The sequence below is a fragment of the Pristiophorus japonicus genome, chromosome 17 (genome assembly GCF_044704955.1).
Source record: "Pristiophorus japonicus isolate sPriJap1 chromosome 17, sPriJap1.hap1, whole genome shotgun sequence".
Lineage (NCBI taxonomy): Eukaryota > Metazoa > Chordata > Chondrichthyes > Pristiophoridae > Pristiophorus > Pristiophorus japonicus.
In genome coordinates, this window is record NC_091993.1 from 24383775 (window position 1) to 24403980 (window position 20206).

At 47.1% G+C, this 20206-nt stretch overlaps 1 protein-coding gene across 1 annotated transcript in view; it reads right to left on the bottom strand.

The window, feature by feature from the left end:
* The window catches only part of LOC139228143 (solute carrier organic anion transporter family member 3A1-like), a 215057-nt gene that overhangs the window by 11416 nt on the left and 183435 nt on the right, over positions 1 to 20206 (bottom strand). The window contains exons 6-9 of the mRNA XM_070859332.1: positions 18005 to 18203; positions 17750 to 17761; positions 14850 to 14976; positions 4484 to 4659 (exon numbers count right to left, since the gene is read on the bottom strand). Coding sequence (XP_070715433.1) covers positions 4484 to 4659; positions 14850 to 14976; positions 17750 to 17761; positions 18005 to 18203 — 514 coding nt within the window. The remainder of the gene's footprint in view (positions 1 to 4483; positions 4660 to 14849; positions 14977 to 17749; positions 17762 to 18004; positions 18204 to 20206) is intronic.

The window sequence follows — 20206 nt, forward strand, 5'->3', positions numbered from 1 at the left end:
GTTTTCAGGAAACTGATTGAGGCCAAAGACTTGACCCTGGAAACGCTGGCTCTGATAGCCCAGACATTCATCTCAGGGGAGGAAGAGACCAGAATGTTGTCTGACAAAAATCTTGGTTTAAATGCAGCAAATGGACAGAGAGTCAACATTGTTAACGCGGTTAACACAGTTCTCCAGGCAGACAGGGGCAATCGGACATGCCCGAGCATGTAATCAAACCCAAAGGGGGAATCCAACAGACAATGGCTAGCTGAACGGCGATTCATGCCATCGCAAGGGACAATGCGGCCAGTAATGGGGCCATCAACACCTGTTAATGGTGCTCTTAAAGACAGTTACAGAGACAGTCAGAGATGATCGACTGGTAATGGACCTTTTGTTTCCAACAACGGCTCATGTTGGAGGTGTGGAGACAAACACACAGCCAGAGCTTGCAGGTATCAGCAATATACCTGCAGAAACTGCAACGTCAGTGGTCACTTGGCGTGTATGTGCAGGAAGCCTGCAGCCAGGTTGATGTATGAGGAGGACAGGCCCGATGTAAGCCCTACGAGGCCAAATGGACACTGGGGGAAATCGCTGGAAGCTGAAGTTCAGCGAGTTCATGTGGAGCACATACACAATTCATACACCAGGACGCCACCGATAATGATGAAAGTGCTCCTCAATGGCATCCCAGTATTAATGGAGCTAGACACAGGGGCCAGCCAGTCCCTGATGAGTATCAAACAGTTCGACAGGTTGTGGGCGTCCGAGGCCAGGAGGCCAAAATTATTGCCGATTGACGCACCGCTACGGACATATACAAAGGAGATCATTCCGGTAGTCGTGACCCACAAAGATTCGGAGAAAAGGTTGCTGCTCTGGATTGTCCCAGGGGATGGTCCCGCACTGCTGGGGAGGAGTTGGCTTTCTGTCATGAACTGGAAATGGGGCGATGTCAATGCAATTTCTTCTGTGGAGCGAATATCATGCTCACAGGTCTTGGACAAATTTGACTCACTATTTCAACCCGGCATTGGCACTTTCATGGGGACCACGGTAGTGATTCACATAAACCCGGACGCCAGGCCAGTACACCACAAGGCCAGAGCGGTGCCGTACGTGATGCGTGAAAAGATAAAAGGCGAATTGGACCGCCTGCTGAGGGACGGCATCATCTTGCCAGCCGAATTCAGTGACTGGGCGAGCCCGATTGTGCTGGTGCTCAAGGCGGATGGGTCGGTCAGGATATGTGTTGATTATAAGGCCACCATCAATCGGGTGTCACTCCAAGACCAGTACCCGCTACTGAGAGCGGAGGACCTCTTTGCGACGCTATCTGGTGGCAAACTTTTTTCAAAATTGGACCTGACCTCAGCTTACATGACCCAGGAGCTGGCGAGTGAGTCGAAGAAGCTGACCACCATCATGGCACCCAGGGGGTTGTTTGAGTACAATAGATGTCCGTTCGGGATTTGCTTGGCTGCCGTGATCTTTCAACAAAAATGGAAAGCCTCCTCTAGTCGATTCCAAGGACGGTGGTTTTTCAAGACGACATCCTCATCACAGGTTGTCATACTGAAGTACACCTCCACAACCTGGAGGAGGTGCTACGCAGACTGGACCAGGTAGGGCTACGACTAAAAAAGGCGAAGTGCGTCTTCCTAGCTCCAGAGGTAGAATTCCTGGGGTTAGCAGCAGATGGGATCAGACCTACTGCGTCCAAAACGGAAGCGATCCAGAGAGCACCTAGAACTCGTAACACGACGGAGCTGCGCTCGTTCCTGGGGCTCCTGAACTATTTTGGTAACTTTCTTCCCAAATTAAGCATGATGTTAGAGCCGCTACACATGCTCCTATGCAAAGGTCGTGAATGGGTCTGGGGGGACAGCCAGGAAAGGGCTTTTGATAGAGCATGCAATTTGTTAGGCTCCAACAATCTTAAGGCTATATGACCCATGTAAGAAACTTGTTTTAACGTGTGATGCGTCGTCCTATAGGGTTGGGTGTGTGTTGCAGCATATTAATGCCAAGGGTCAATTACAGCCGGTAGCTTATGCCTCCAGAAGTCTGTCCCAGGCAGAAACGGGCTACGGGATGGTAGAGAAGGAAGTGCTTGCATGTGTATATGCAGTAAAAAAAAATGCACCAGTACCTGTTTGGCAGGAAATTTGAGCTGGAGACAGATCACAAACCCCTAACATCCCTTTTGGCTGACAACAAGGCCATAAATGCAAATGCGTCGGCCCGCATACAGAGGTGGGCACTCACGTTAGCCGCCTAGGATTATACAATTTGGCACAGACCGGGCACTGAAAACTGCACCGATGCACTCAGCAGGCTCCAACTAGCCACCACCGAGGGGGCAACTGAGCATGCTGCTGAGATGGTCATGGCTGTTGAAGCTTTCGAAAGCGAAGGCTCACCCGTGACAGCCCATCAGATCAAAGTCTGGACAAATAGAGACCCGCTACTGTCTTTAGTCAAGAAATGTGTCCTGACTGGGGACTGAGCAGCCACGTACGGGGCATACCCTGAGGAATTTAAACCATTTCACAGGCGCAAGGATGAGCTCTCGATTTCAGGCCGATTGCCTACTATGTGGAAACCGAGTAGTCATGCCCCAGATGGGCAGAGAGGTGTTCATCAGAGAACTCCACAATGAGCACTCTGGCATTGCCAGGTCACACGTTTGGTGGCCAGGGATAGATGCAGACCTGGAACGCAGGTGCAACACGTGTGCCCAGCTGGGCAACGCGCCCAGGGAAGCCCCCCTTAGCCCCTGGCCTGGCCCGCCAAGCCATGGTCACGCATCCATGTGGACTACGCAGGTCCTTTCGTGGGAAAAATGTTTTTGGTTGTAGTTGACGCCTACTCCAAATGGATCGAGTGTGACATTCTTAATTCAAGCACATCCTCTGCCACGGCAGAAAGTCTACGGGCAATGTTCGCCACCCATGGTCTACCGGACGTCTTGATCAGCGACAATGGCCCGTGCTTTACAAGCATTGAATTCCAGGACTTCATGGCAGGAAATGGTATCAACCATGTCAGAACGGCACCGTTCAAGCCGGCCTCAAACGGCCAGGCGGAACGAGCAGTGCAGATAATCAAACGGGATGCACAGAATCCAAGGGGGTTCCCTACAAAGCCGCTTTATCACGCCTCCTGTTGGCCAATAGATCCCGACCACACTCGCTCACAGGAGTTCCACCCGCAGAGCTGCTAATGAAAAGGACGCTCAAAACCCGGTTATCCCTTATACACCCCACCATGAAAGAAATTGTTGAGAGCAGGTGCCGGTCACAATGTGACTACCATGACAGGAATGCGAGGGCGCGATGCATTGATGTCAATGACCCTGTCTTTGTCCTCAACTACGCTGCAGGGCCCAAATGGCTCGCAGGCACTGTGATTGCCAAAGAGGGGAATAAGATTCTGGTAGTTAAACTTACCAATGGACAAATCTGCCACAAACACGTGGATCAAACAAAAAGGAAGTTCAGCAACTCCATAGAAGAAGCAGAGGAAGAACACGATGTAGAGTTCACTCCTCCACAGGTGACCGAACACCAGAACCAAGTGGAGGAGAGCCCAGTCACTGTGGGCAGTCCGGACAGGCCTGAGGCACCACAAACAGCAGACACTCAGGCCAGCGCCCAACACCCGGAGCCCCAACTCAGGCATTCTACAAGGGAGCGTAAACCACCAGAGAGACTTAACCTGTGATCCCAATAAGACTTTGGGGGGAGGGGAAGTGATGTCATGTATTAACTGTCATTGTAACCCATGTATAAACTGGACCTAAGTTGTACACCATGAGAATACTGACCACTAGGTGGTGAACTTGTGGGAGACACTCCTAACCTGGACTTTCAGGTATAAAAGGGGAAGCTCCACCCACCTTCTTCACTTCAGTGCTGGCTAATAAAGGTTAGTGGTCAGAGTGACCTTCTCTCAATTATGGGCCTTGTGTGCATTTATACTGTATAGTAAGGACATATTACTTACCGTTGCTCTAAGGACTGCAACGCAGGTTTTTCCCTGGTGGTTTTTTTCATTCTAAATATAGGTGTGCGCTGAGCCAAATTTTTGGCGAAAGTTATATTTTGAATCTTGCACAGTGGCGTGTCCATTCCCCAGCGGTATTTAAAAAACGTTGCCGCAAGACGTCTCTGAATTTCCCACTGACCGGTTTTTCGCGAAACATGGTGAAATTTTGCTCAAAAAACAGCCGTAAGGTCAGTGAATTTTTAGCCATTATATTTCAACGAGATCACCTCTCATTCTTCTAAACTCCAGAGAGTATAAGCCCATTCTACTCAATCTCTCCTCACAGGAGAATCCTCTCATCCCAGGGATGAATCTGGTTTAGTACTACACCAAGCAGTGGTGCTTTTCCCGCTAGGCCATTGGGGCAACGACAGCTAATTGTATTCGTATAAATCAGTCGGCTAGCAGTTTCAGCTTGTGTCACGTGGCGTGGCGCAGTGAGGCCTACCTGATGAGTATAATGATGGCCGGTGTCTGGGCCATGGCTCCGATGAGACTGCAAACGCACATCACGCACATGAAGATCAGGAAAGCCTCTTGACAGCCTGGGCTTGGACACTTGCCAGGGATCACTGTGGCGTTCTTGATGGGGCCGATGTTCAGACAAGCACAGGCGGTGAGATTCTGCAAACATATAATCACAGCGGGTAACAAAAGAAGCTTGAGCTATCCAAACTCGGCCTTTCTGTCTGTGAGAGGCCTTTTGCAGAGCGCACCAATCTCTTTAGATGTGATCTTCTTATGCGGGCCACAAATCCAAGTGATTTGGAATAACTACTGCAAGGAAAGCCCTGTGGATAGTCCAGGTCACCGGGTGGGCTTTACCCAAACAATCAGGGTTTAAGAGCGTGTAAGGACGTTTGCGAACAAGAAAAGTCCAGTACCCCCCAACGAGCCTATCTGTTTTTGATCGAGCAACCCACCTTCTTCATTATACTGCTCAATGACCACGCTCCCCCAGAAACATAGTTGATTTCACTCTTGATCCCATTGAAATTGTTTGCTTCAAAGTTCTTCGCTGGTAACTCGCTCCACACCTCTATAACCCTTTGGGTCAAAACATTTCCCAACTTCCCTTCTTTCTTAATACCTCGTCATTTTTATCTTGAGTCCCCTGGTATTTGAAGCCTACGCCTTCGTAATTTTAACATATCGTTGAAAACTTCACCTCAAAGAGCCTCTTTTCCAAAAAAGCCAAACTTCCTTATTCTTTCTTCCTTTCTTAAATTCCTGACATTCGGAACCATCTTTGCACCTTGTCCCTATCTCCTGAGGAATCCTACAGGATTCAAGAGGCAGGAATGTCTTTGGGGGAGGAACTTTTTCTTCAAAGTGCATCCCCAATGTCCATGTAAAAATATTTCTTACGATAAACTTGTGTCCGTCAGATATGTTCAACCTGTTGCCCACGTTTAGTTCATCAATTTGTCAATTTTCTTCTTCCTAACGCTTTGACTGTTTTTCTCTTCTCTTTTTGTTATTCGCCAATCATGTGCCAAATCTTTTCTGTTTACTACCAATCCCACCCCAAGTGGCTGAGGCCTGCCTTGAGCAAATGCATCTATCGAATACAATGGCTCCAGTTATTGACAACACTTCTGCACTTCCCAGCTATGGTTTCTTGCATAGTGTGTGTGTGTGTGTGTGGGGGGGGGGGGGATATGAATGAAATGACGGGGAACAGAGAAAGAGAGTGAGATTGATTGTGTGGGCTGGGATCATGGAATTAGTTCACGGGTTCATAGAAAGGCCTAGAGGCAGAGAAGGAATGAAAGACTTGGATTTATATAGCGCTTTCACGACCACCGGACGTCTCAAAGCACTTTACAGCCAATGAAGCACTTTTGAAGTGTAGTCACTGTTGTAATGTGGGAAATGCGGCAGCCGATTTGCACGCAGCAAGCTCCCACAAACAGCAATGTGATGATGACCAGGTGATCTGTTTTTTTTTGTATATGTTGGTTGAGGGATAAATATTGGCCAGGGCCCCGGGGATAATTCCCCAGCTCTTCTTTAAAATAGTGCCATGGGGATCTTTCCCGTCCACCTGAGAGCAGATGGGGCCTCGGTTTAACGTCTCATCTGAAAGACGGCACCTCCGATAGTGCAGCACTCCCTCAGCACTGCACTGCAGTGTTAGCCTACATTTTTTTATGCTTGTTTTGTGGAGCAAGTTGCGTTCGGGCAAGGTGACCACTTCCAATGAGCTGAGACCGGTCAAATGGCAATGGGCAGAAATTTGAACCCCGATGAGCGTTGGTGATCAACTAATAAATATTTTCAAAATCTGTTAGTGGTTTTGAGAATAAAGCTCCCGTTCATGCAGAACACACTACTGGGCAGAAGCCAAGATCATGGCAGAGAGTTAGTGTTTGTTTTAACAGAGGCTCCAACATCTGACTGGATCTGGAACTGCCCAATCACGGGGAGATCTGCTGCCCAGTGATTGATTTCCTCCTAACACATGAATGGAGAAATACAGAATTAGAGAGAGAGAGATCGTGATTCATGATTATTCAACAAAAACAACTTGCATCTATACAGCACCTTTTAACGTCGTAAAACAACCCAAGGCGTTTCATGCGAGCATCATCAAGCAAACTTTGACACCGAGCCACGTGAGGAGATGTTGGGCCAGGTGAGCGAAAGCTTGGCCAAAGAAGTAGGTTTTAAAGAGCGTCTTGAAGGAGAAGAGAGAGAAGAGGTAGAGAGGCAGAGAGGTTTAGGGAGGGAATTCAGGAGCTTAGCGCCCAGGCAGCTGAAGCCGTGGCCAAATTGGTGGAGCGATTAAAATCGAGGACGTGCAAGAGGCCAGAATTGGAGGAGCACAGATACCTCGGCAGGTTGGAGCGCAGTGTTTAAGTGACACAACACTTATGAAATAAAACACGAACGGTAAGTGTGGAAGATCGTTGCCAAGACAGGTTTATGGTTGTGTGGGAGGATTCAGTCACAGCACAAACCCTATCATTATTTTCTTGCAGCTTTCCTGAAAGATCGAAGTAACAACAAAGGGAAAAGTCGAGCTTGTTCCTGAATTCTGAAACCTCATCGCTTTGTTCTCCTCTCCAGCAAAGGCATTGACTCTGACAGGGATCCAGGTGCCAGCAGCCCACTGCTTGCTCAGACAAGCGTAAGCCTACGCAGTGAGTCTTTCACTGCTGTCCCTGGTGGCAAACAGCTATCCCAGCAGTGACCAGGCTTTATTTATAGGGACATCGCAGAGAACAGCAGGCTCCGTGGGGGAAACAATTAATGATGGCCTGTTTGCCGGCACATAAAAGACTTGCATTTATATAGCATCTTTCATGACCACCAGATGTCTCAAAGCACTTAACAGGCAATGAAGTACTTTTGAAGTGTAGTCGCTGTTGTAATGTAGGAAACACGGTAGCCAATTTGCGCACAGCAAGCTCCCACAAACAGCAATGTGATAATGACCAGATAATCTGTTTTTTGTTATGTTGATTGAGGGATAAATATTGGCAAGGCCACCGGGGATAACTCCCCTGCTCTTCTCGAAATACTGCCATGGGATCTTTTACATCCACCTGAGAGCAGATAGGGCCTCCATTTAACGTCTCATCCAAAAGACGGCACCTCCGACAGTGCAGCGCTCCCTCAGCACTGTACTGGAGTGTCAGCCTAGATTTTTGTGCTCAAGTCCCTCGATTGGGAGGTGAACCCACAACCTTCTGACTCAGGCGAGGGTACTGCCCACTGAGCCACGGCTGATACTGTGACATAAGTGAAGACACACATGGCTGAACCGGGATGCCCGAGGCTGGCTTGAAATTGGTCCTTGGACCTGATTTAGGTGAGCTGCTGGCATCCATCACACCTGGAGAGGCAGACTGTCGCTTTCCCCTTACCGATTTTGGGCCGCTTGCCTCGCTGGCTCTCAGGTAAGTGCTGGCGAGAGGCAGGGGTTGGGACCGGGATTGTGGGTAGGGGGTGGGAGGGTACACTCACGGTCTGCGGCAGGACCTGGAAGAAACACTCCCTCTCCTCCTGGCTCTACGTGAAACTGTGTTTAAAAAAAATATTGGCGGCTGTTTGATTACTCTCAGGCAGTCCAATTTCAGGAAGGGATCCTAAAACAGACACAAAGTACCTCATTATCATATGCAAGGGGCCGAATGCTTATTTTAGTTGGCCAACAGAGCTGCCTGAAAAATCGTTTGACCTAATGCAGGGCCGCATTCATTTCAGGCCCTACATACTCGAATTCCCCTTCCATATCCTTTCCGCCCCTCTACAGCTCCTCCTTTTAAGATGCTCCTTAAAACCTGGCTCTTTGACCAAGCTTTTGGTCATCCATCCTAATATCTCCTCATGTGGTCGAATTTTGTTTAATTATGCTCCTGTGAAGCGCCTTGGGATGTTTTACTACGTTAAAGGTGCGACATAAATGCAAGTTGTTGCTGTATCTTTGAGATGTGGGACATAGCCTCGCGAAATTGGTCCTTTTCGACCCCATTGTCTGCCCGGAAGGCAGGTGCAACCAGGTCCAATTCCTAACCCTGTGTACTTTATAGGGAATGGCAGGCCCCCATGTACATAACAGGAAGCTGTAGACTATCTGTGTATTTTAGGAAACTGAGGACTCTCTCTACATTATCATCGTCTATCCTTCAGCCACTGATCATTTTTTTCAATAAAAGATTATGGAAAGTGTGAAGATGAGTTTATTAGAAATGCATTTTCTTGACCTTTTATCAAAAGCCGGAATAACAGTTGGAATGGCAAGTTGGCAATGATTCTCTGCGACTCATGGCACCCTCCCGTAGGTTTACCCAACAAGAGACACACTCAGATCCACGCAACAAAGGAGAGCCATTCAGCTGAACTTATTGCATGTTCTCCTTTACACGTAACCCATTATGAAGCTGTCACTGGCTGAGACACGGAAATAATAGCCTTCAATAGCGAATAGTCATTAATTATGTAAGCTGCCATCGTTCGTCATGATATCTCTTTACCCTAAATAATTATAGAGTAGATCTTCAAATAACATTAAAAAACAATCTGAGCAAAATCATTGTCAACTAAACAGGTCAAAGGATCATTTGCTTGGCAAATTAGAACCTGTCTTTTTCCCTCGAGGATCTGAGTTCCAATCCAAACTCTTCTCTCTGCTTGCTGCCAAGGTCCGAAATGAAGTGATTCAGACCGTCTCAATCTGGTTCTCAGTCTCAATCTGTTTCCTAAACTCAATCTGGTTCCGAGTGGGATTGAATATAGAAGATGAGAGGTGATCTAATTGAGGTGTTTAAGATGATCAATAAGGTAGATTTAAAGAAACTATTTCCTCTGGTTTCAGAACAAGGGGCCTTAACCTTAAAATTAGAGCGCGACCATTCAGAGGTGAGGTCAGGAAGCACTTCTTCTTCACACAAAGGATAGTGAAAATCTGGAAAACTCTCCTCCAAAAGCTATTGAGGCTGAGGGTCAATTGAAAATGTCAAAACAGGGATTGAATGATTTTTGTTTGGGAAGGGTATTAAGGGTCATGAAACCAAGTCAGATAGATGCAGATTAGCTATGATTTAACTGAATGGCAGAACAGGTTTGAAAGATGAATGACCTACTCTTGTTCCAATGTTCCTAATTTGGCATTAAATTGGCCACAAAATGTAATCAATTGTAATTCATTGAATGAGATGCTTTGCCATGATAAGGTGCCATAAATATGCAAATGTTATTATAAACATTATACAATCTCAGGCAGGCTATTGTGGGAAATGGAAAATGGAAGGCAACAGGAGGTGTCCTTCTGAAGTGCAGACAATAGAGGGAGCTTGACATTGGAGAGATGCAGAAGGGAGTGTGACTCTGTTGACACAATGCCACACCTGACCTGGACTTGATACTGACACTGGGTGCCTGAAAAGGGAGAGTGTCCTATTCCTCACGCTGATGTCCTTCACCTCGAGCAGCACAAAATGTTACAAAGAAAATACAAACTTTAACTGGCCAATATTTATCCCTCAACCAACATTGCTAAAACAAATTATCTGGTCATTATCTCAATGTTTGTGGGAGCCTGCTGTGTGCGAATTGGCTGCCGTGTTACAACAGTGACTACACTTCAAAAAAGTACTTCATTGGCAGTAAAGCGCATTAGGACATCGAGGTTTTGAAAGGCGCTATATAAATACAAGTCTCCTTTTGTTTTTTATTAGTCTGTTTAATCAATTTGTCCGATTACACTCTTGTGAAGTACCTTGGGATGTTTTACTATGTTAAAGGCGCTATATAAATGCAATGTTTTTTTTTTATTCGTTCATGGGATGTGGGGGTCACTGGCAAGGTCGGCATTTATTGCCCATCTCTAATTGCTCTTGAGAAGATGGTGATGAGCCGCCTTCTTGAACCACTGCAGTCCGTGTGGTGAAAGTACTCCCACAGTGCTGTTAGGGAGGGAGGGAGTTCCAGAAATTTGACCCAGCGACGATGAAGGAATGGTGATATATTTCCAAGTTAGGATGGTGTGTGACTTGGAGGGGATCTTAGAGGTGGTGGTGTTACCATGCGCCTGCTAGGTGGTAGAGGTCGCGGGTTTGGGAGGTGCTGCTGAAGAAGTCTTGGCGAGTTGTTGCAGTGCATCTTGTAGATGGTACACACTGCAGCCACGGTGCACTGGTGGTGGAGAGAGTGAATGTTTAAGGTGGTGGATGGGGTGCCAATCAAGTGGGCTGTTTTGTCCTTGAGTGTTGGAGCTGCACTCATCCGGGCAAGTGGAGAGTATTCCATCGTACTCCTGACTTGTGCCTTGCAGATGGTGGAAAGGCTTTGGAGAGTCAGGAGACGAGACACTTGCCGCAGAATACCTAGCCTTTGACCTGTTCTTGTTGCCACAGTATTTATGTGGCTGATCCTGTTAAATTTCTGATCAATGGTGACCACCAGGATGTTGTTACTGCAAAACTCCAGGAATGAAAATGTCTCCGTTTGGTAACATCTAGCGTACAATAGGCAGAATGATGGTTAGCAGCATCTCGGCATAATTCTGAGATGATCATTCAGCTTAGATACCAGGAGTTGACATCCTTTAACAATTGACCTTGTCCAATCAGCAAGCCTGCATGGTGCAGAATACTAATGCATTGTATTATCAACAACGTACCGTCTACTGTCTGAAGCAGGCAGCGAGGATGAAAATGAAGTATTTCAGTTAATGATACTTAGAGACAGAGAATAATTTATTCATGTCAAGGTTTCATCCAGCTGCAATTTAATATAAAACGTCTCATTCATTTTCTGATAACGTGCAAATATAATCTTATAATCACAAATGAATATCAGCCCACTGAGACAAACTGACAGCCAGGGGTGCCCCAGACACCCAGTGTTATGAATAAAATCTCATCTGTGCATAAAAATAGACCAGGATGAGATTTTGTTTTATAAGCGTCCATTGTAACTTGATCCATTCAGGTAGCAAAGCCAGTGCCTCTGTCTGACATTTTTTACTCAATTTCTTTTTTGTTCTTAACCTTGGGAGACCAAAGCATTTTATTTAAAATTTATTGGTTCCTGGGATGTGGGCATCAGCATTTATTGCCCATCCTTTATTGCCCTTGAGACGGTCGTTTTATGGTGCTAGCTTTTTAAAAATGTCATATTTATTTAATTAACTGAATTTAAATTCCCCAGCTGCCATGGTGGGGATTTGAACTCATGTCTCTGGATTATTAGTCCAGATCTCTGGATTACTGGTCCAGTAACTACCATGCTACCGTATAGTTTGGAAAGTAATGTGTATAATAACACAGGAAGGATTAATATTATTTTATCCATTTATTTTATAGTGGGCAATAACCGACTGTTTTGAACAGAGTAACACCTCTGTTACATAGAATTTACAGAAGACACAAACAGGCCATTCGGTCGGTGTTTATGCTCCACACAAGTCTACCCCCACTCTAATTACTTCATCTCACCCTATCAGCATGTTTTTCTATCCCTTTCTCCTTCATCTACTAATCTAGCTTCCCATTAAATGCATAAAATAGCAATGTAGTAAAAGAAAGACTTGCATTTCTATAGCGCCTTTCATGACCTCAGGACGTCCCAAAGCCCTTCACACCCAATTAAGTACTTCTGAAGTGTAGTCACTGTTGTCATGTGGGAAACATGGCAGCCAATTTGTGCACAGCAAGCTCCCACAAACAGCAATGAGATATTGACCAGATCATATATTTTTTAGTGATGTTGGCATAGGGATAAATATTGGCCAGGACAGCTTTGATTATCATGGGATCGTTTACATCCACCTGAGAGAGCAGATGGGGCCTTCGTTTAACGTCTCATCTGAAAGGCAATTAACCAAATAAAACCTTGTACGTTTTTGCATCAACAACAACAGCAACTTGTATTTATATAGCGCCTTTAATGTAGAAAATGTCTCAAATCGCTTCACAGGAGTATTATGCGATAAAAAATTTGACACTGAGCCACAAGTAGAAATTAGCTTAGGTGACCAAAAGCTTGGTCAAAGAGGTAGATTTTAAGGAGCGTCTTGAAGGAGGAAAGAGAGTTAGAGAGGCAGAGAGGTTTAGGTAGGGAGTTCCAGAGTTGGGGAACAGAAGGCACGGCCACCAATGGTTGAGCGAATATAATCAGGGATGCTCAAGAGTGCAGAGTTCGAGGAGTGCAGACATCTCTGGGGTTGTGGGGCTGGAGGAGATTAGAGATAGGGAGGGGCGAGGCCGTGGAGGGATTTGAAAATAAGGATGAGAATGTTGAAATCGAGGCGTTGCTTAACCGGAATGCAATGTAGGTCAGGATACGTTTTTCACAGTCTGAATGTCACACATATTACAGATGCAAAGCCACCTTAAAGAACCAGGTACTTCTGCCTGGAGCTTGAAATATATAAAGAGTTATAACTGTCCTCCTATTTGACTTCAGGAATTCAAAAGCAGCTACATTTACCTGGAACCCCACAAGAATACTTGAGGTGTGATCTTAAAAGGATAGGCCAGATTAAACAAAGTTCAATTTTAACAGCAAAACACTATAGCTGTGGTCCTGGTGAACAGACCACCCATTAGCAACATCATGGAGACAAGCAAATCCACTCCAGATAATAGCAAACCTGAATTGCCCCATAGTTAGGCCACAGCTAGAGTACTGCATGCAGTTCTGGTCACCACACTACAGGAAAGATGTGATTGCACTAGAGAGGGTACAGAGGAGGTTTACGAGGATGTTGCCTGGATTGGAGAATTTTAGTTATGAGGAAAGATTGAATAGGCTGGGTTTGTTTTCTTTAGAACAGAGGAGGCTGAGGGGAGATGTGATTGAGGTGTATACAATTATGAGGGGCCCAGATAGTGGATAGGAAGGACCTATTTCCTTTAGCAGAGGGGTCAACAACCAGAGGACATAGATTTCAAGTAATTGGTCGGAGGTTTAGAGGGGATTTGAGGGGAATGTTTTTCACCCAGAGGGTGGTGGGGGTCTGGAACTCACTGCCTGAAAGGGTGGTAGAGACAGAAACCCTCACCACATTTAAATAGTACTTGGATGTGCAATTGAAGTGTCGTAACTTACAGGGCTTATGGACCAAGAGCTGGAAAGTGGGATTAGGCTGGATAGCTCTTTGTCGGCCGGCACGGACACGATGGGTCGAAATGGCCTCCTTCCGTGCTGTAAATTTCTATGAATCTGAGTTCGACAAGTTACTATTGTGTTCCTAACACAGATGAGACTGCACACAGGGAGGTTAAAGTAACAGTGACCTCGGTCTTTATTAAGACACTCCAGAGTGAGTAACAGGCCTTAGGGGCCGGCTTATGTACAGTGCTCCCAAAAGATGCTGGGATCCCTTGGGACTTCAGGGGATGCGCTCCCTGGTGGCGGAACATGGGAGTGCATGCTTTACAGATACACAAGTTACCACTTGTAATGTTACTGGTGTCTCTCCATTGTCCCTTAGTGTGTTATTTTTCAGCTAGCTTCATTCTATTTAGTAGTATAGTATAGTATAGTATTAGGCAGTCCCTCTTATCCACACCAAAAAAGAATGAGTTCACAGGTGTTTCAATGAAGGACCTGATATTCCAGGTCCCGAACTACATGTTGAAGGGTGGAAGATGCCTGTGCGTGGATTCTTTTAACATGTGACGGCTGTTGCACACCAGCCACCACACGGGCTTGACAGAGCTCGGTCTTGGTCCAGTGGCAAGGATTACCCAAGACTAACTGGAGACCAAGCTCTGCTGCACAGACCTAGTGCGCCCACATATCGCAGTGTGGGCTGGCACGTGCTGCCCCTGGGCCCTGGGCTCTTCTGAGCCTTGAATTCTTGCCTCTCCTGGGCCCCGATCACATCGCTGCTGGAGCCTGAACTCCTCTCTCCGCTCCTCCGCCCCGATCGTTCGCCGCACTGCTGCTGTACCTCGGCCCCACCAAAGTTCCTGCCCACACTCCAATCGGCGACCTGGGTTTTGGTGATATCACCCTCGTCGAAGCCATCTCCCTCCTGGAACGGCTCGCGCTGTATCTTGAAGTGGGTCCTCCTTATATCCCCAACCTGTGGCTGCTCTTGCCACGCTAGTTTCAGCATAGCGCCCGACTTACGAGAAAACGGCAGCTGCAGGTCGGGGTTATAAGGAGGCGTGGCACCCCTGGAACCAGCATGGCGCCCTACCTGATCCATTCTATCGAGTCTTCAGTTAAAAGCAATGGATGAGGCAGTCCCATCGTGTGGGCTTACTAGCTTTCAATTTCTACTGGCCCCAAAACCTGCACTTTGGAGACCGGCTCCACCTGCCGTGCTCCGTGTTACGTACACTAACTCTTACCGTGTTGGAGCAGCCAGCGAAACATGAAGATAAATAGGTGATTCCATCGGATCCACACACAGGATTATAAGCTGCTGTCTTGCAGTCGCAATCACTGTTGCAGGGAGCATAAGGGTCCAAATCTGAGCTGCAAAATAAAGCAGAAAAATCCAACAACCTTCCAGTTATTTAGGTATGTGATGTATTCTTACGACAACACCAACAAACACACTCGACACAAGATGGCTCTGAACACACAACGGTCATCATGTGACCATGCCACACGATTGTTATTTACATCAGTAGTTGCATTGCCAGAGTAGTCCACTAGGGGGAGCAGTAATCCACTAGGGGACGCTCTGTTACAGGTGTGACATTCTTTTGGTTTAAGCAGTACAGCCTCCATTGTGATTTAGGGAAGGAAGATGCCCTTGCTCACCTACATTGGCTCCCAGTCGCCCCCTCCCCCGACACCTCCCATTTAAGATTCTCATCCTTGTGTTTAAACATAGAAACATAGAAAATAGGTGCAGGAGTAGACCATTCGGCCCTTCAATATGCACCACCATTCAATATGATCATAGCTGATCATGCAACCTCAGTACCCCATTCCTGCTTTCTCTCCATACCCCTTGATCCCTTTAGCCGTAAGGGTCCCATCTAACTCCCTTTTGAATATATCTAACGAACTGGCCTCAACAACTTTCTGTGGTAGAGAATTCCACAGGTTCACAATTCTCTGAGTGAAGAAGTTTCTCCTCATCTCGGTCCTAAATGGCTTACCCCTTATCCTTAGACTGTGACCCCTGGTTCTGGACTTCCCCAACACCGGGAACATTCTTCCTGTATCTAACCTGTCCAATCCTGTCAGAATGTTATGTTTTTATGAGATCCCCTCTCATTCTTCTAAATTCCAGTGAATATAAGCCTAGTCGATGCAGTCTTTCTTCATATGTCAGTCCTGCCATTCCGGGAATCAGTCTGGTGAACCTTTGCTGCAATCCCTCAATAGCAAGAATGTCCTTCAGATTAGGAGACCAAAACTGTACAAATATTCAAGGTGTGGCCTCACCAAGGCTTGGTACAACTGCAGTAAGACCTCCCTGCTCCTATACTCTCATCCTCTCGCTATGAAGGCCAACATGCCATTTGCTGCCTTCGCCGCCTGCTATACCTGCATGCCAACTTCCAATGACTAATGTAACATGACACCCAGGTCTCGTTGCACCTTCCCTTTTCCTAATCTGTCACCATTCAGATAATATTCTGCCTTCCTGTTTTTGCCACCAAAGTGGATAACCTCACATTTATCGACATTATACTGCATCTGCCATGCATTTGCCCACTCACCTAACCTGTCCAAGTCACCCTGCCGCCTCCTAGTGTCCTCCTCACAGCTCACGCTGCCACCCAGCTTAGTGTCATCTGCAAACTTGGAGATATTACATTCAATCCCTACATGGCTTCATTCCTCGCTGTCTCTGTAACTTCCGGCCCGATAACCGCCCTCACCCCTCAACCCTGCCACAGCTCTCCATTCCACCTGGCATTGTGTGCACCCTTGTTACCTTTGCCCCACTACTGGCAGCCATCCAGGCCCTACACTCTGGATTTCCCTCCCTAAACCCATTCCAACTCTCCAGATTCTTCTCCTCCTTTAAGACCCTCCTTAAATTCCACCAGATTGACCAATGGTATGGTCAACCCTCCGACTTCTTTGGCATTCATTTTTGTCTGATTATTCCTGTGTAGCTCCTTGGGATGCTTTTTCCACATTAAAGGCATTATATAAATGCAATTATTGTTGAGGTAGTGGGATAGAGTGATGGAGGTGACAGTCAGGACTAAAAGGGACGGGGCAGTCTCCAATTTGCCTGTCTTTAATCTCAAGGAGCCGAAGTTCAGTGAAAGGGGAGGGCCACTGCGAGCTCTGCAGCCAGTTTAGTGGCACTCACTGGGCCAGCAGGGAGGGTTTTGACCGGGCCAGCGACCCGGTACCCGAGAGTGGGTGCCGGGCTGCCTGTTGGCAGGATGGGAAGATGGCCAGGGTATTGGTCCCGTGCACCGCTCCAAAAATAAAGGAGAGCAATTTAGAAAATTGTTGGCCCCTCCATGTTGACCGAGCGATGAGAGCTTTCCGCACCATTGCTGCCTTTTTGAGGCAGTAATAGCTCTTTTTATAAAAAGGGGCAATTCGCGTCTCGCTATTTTATTGGGACAACTGCTGGTTCTTGATCTTCTCTTGCTCCTCAGCTAACAAACGCACTCCCCTACTGTAATGTATTTGCTTCATGGGTTCATTGCTTAAGAATTCATAGCAACACATTGCTATTAAGAACTAGTTGGTTTATTAGCAAAAGGTTAACAATCACATTACACATTACTAGTTTATCCACCAGGCTCACAACCACCTGCCTCATCCCCCGAACCCAACTGGCTGGGGTTTTATTGAGTCTTGTGACCATCACGTGACTGGCTAAGCCACTCTCAACCCAACAGCTCCACAAAAATAGAGGAGGCCACTGATTGTAAAGCACGGATTTTCTCTCAGAACAATTGTACCTGTTTTTTTTTACCCGAATCTGGGAAAAATAGAACAAAACTGCTGGCCCCCCTACCACACCCACTCCCAAATCACCAGGCCTAACAATGTGCCTTGGCTCATCACAATCGGTTTCACAATTTAAAGATGTTGTACTTGCGTGTTACTGCCTGCCTCTCTTCCGTGGTTACATCTGAGCCAGGGTGTCCCTGGAGATGGAGCACGCGGTGTCCACCGGTACGCTCGCAGTCTTCCATGAGAAGTGGGCACCGGAGGGACTGGAGTGCATCATCATCCCCGACAACCAAATTTTAATTTGATTTAAGATTACCGTTGCTATGTATGTAATAACTCGATAGACTGAAAACTGTAAACTCACTCGGGTGCAAACCTGGCTCAACTTTATTCGGGCCCAAGATGCCCACATTACATGGCTTGCTTTATATACCTGGCCCGTGCACACGTGCGAACAGCCCAATGACCTCCGAAAGTGGCGTCCCCCGGTGGCTAGTAACACCAAGTATACATACATGACAACCGTCAAAAGTTTAATTTGTTCAATGTGTTAGTTTAGAGCCCCCTTTAATCAGGAGGCACTTGATTTCCAGGTGCAACTTAAAATAGTTGTACTCACGTGTTTCCATAAGGAACCGTGATCCCTGCGATGGGCCCGGTGTCACATCCCAGGAAGAGGAAGGAGATGTAGCAGGTGGTGGACACCAGGTTAACCAACATGGCCATTCTAATGGCACCAAGGGCTGTCAGGCTGAGCTTTTTCACCAGGAGCCCTCCGAGGAAGATGCCCAGACATGCACAGGGAATTGCTGTCATTCCTGTGGGATGGAGAGAAGCACGCGTGTGAAATGAGACCGTCGGCCGACAGGTTATCTATTACATACAACAACAGCAACCTGCATTTATACAGCGCCTTTAACGTTAAAGCTGTCACATGATGCTTCACAGGGAAGCAATCAAAATAAAACCACTGTTAGATCAAAACCTCGCCAAGCATGTCACAAAATGAGTTAGTTTTGAAGAGCAGTGCCTATGTATAGGCAAATGCAGCAGCCATTCTGTACCAATGACATCCCATAAAAAGCAGTGGGGTTAATGAGCTTTTCAGTGGTATTGGTGGAGAGAGGAATGTTGGCTAGGACAACAGGAGAAGTCCCTGTTCTTCAAGTACTGCCTTCGGATTCTTAACATCCACCTAAATAGATAGATTGATGTCTCGTCTGATGGAAGCATCTCTGGCAATGCAGCTCTCAGTACTGCAATGGAGTGTCAATCTAATTTATTTGCTTTAAATCTTGGAGTAGGGCTTAAATTACAATGTTCTGACTCCAAGCTGGAAGCGCGACCAGCTAAACCACAGGAAGAACATACCGCAACAAACCATCATTCCGAACTTTATACGCAATGACCATCAATTGGGACTGGCATTATTGAACCAGCATTGGGTTGAATATCAATTGCTCAAACAGATTTCTCTACTTTGATAGAACACTTTTTTTTTTACTTTTCATACACCAATCAAATGTCAAGCACTCCCTGTCATATATGTAAACTTTGTGTATATACTATACTGGTACCACTAGAGGGTGCAACTGTGGGAGGCCCAGGCAGGAGCTTTATAAAAGGTTGGTCACCACGCAGTGAAGGCACTCTGCAGTTACAATAAAGAGACTAAGGTCACAGTAGTTCAAGCACAGCACTAGGCCTCGTGGAGTTATCCTACAGATAAGTAGAGACTTATTACTCCCAGTGCAGATTATTTGCAGAATGGTCTACCAAGAGCTCCTGTGACTTGGGGGGGGGGATGATTAAAACTGAGATGAGGAGAAATTTCTTCTCCCAGAGGGTTATAAACCTGTGGAATTCTCTGCCCCAGATTGCTGTGGAGGCTGGGTCATTGAATATATTTAAGGCGGAAATAGACAGATTTTTGAACGATAAGGGAGTAAAGGGTTATGGGGAGTGGGCAGGGAAGTGGAGCTGAGTCCATGATCAGATCAGCCATGATATTGAATGGTGCAGCAGGCTCGAGGGGCCAAATGGCCGACTCCTGCTCCTATTTCTTATGTTCTTATGGTGTGTGTGGCTCCACCATGTCTGGATGGGGGTCGCAGAATGGATTGAGTGGTCCTTTCCCGCCCTGCTTTGCATATGTTCAAACGGTGATGATCCACAGTCTGTGACTGCCCTCTGCCCTCTGGTATCCCACACAAGTGGCTACATTTGTGTTGTGATCCCAGACAGCAAGTGTCCACCAATGGGAGTGGGGAAGAGGGACACTTGTCAAGCTCACACCTGTCCGCACCTTCATTACTGATTTAAGGCGTTCTCTACGTCTCTGTGGTGTTGGTTGGGACACTAGACCTGGTCTCGGTGACCCTGGGCTAGGAAGAGGAAGGACAACCAGCCAGGGTCGATGCTTCCCATCACTTAGTGTCAGCTGTGACTCAGTGGGTCACACTCTGGCCTGAGTCAGAAGGTTGTGGGTTCAAGTCCCAATCTCGAGACTTGGGCCCCGAAATTACCCGTGGCCCTGATTGGGGGGCGGTAACCTGGGGCCGGGACTTCCTGCACCAGGCCCAGAGGTCCCACCCCCGATGTGGAATTGGGCCGGGCACTCCTCAAAGGAAGCGGATCGCTGTCTCCGGGACTCTGCTTCCTTTGAGGGGCATTCCCGGGGCGGCAGCCCAGCACTGCGTGGAACAGGCCAGCGCTATGCCAATGCTGCACATCGCGCTGGCGTGTTACAACCCCCCCCCCCCAATTAAATGGGAGGACCGCTGTGCACTCTGCAGGCCCTTTAGTGGCCACCATTGGGCCA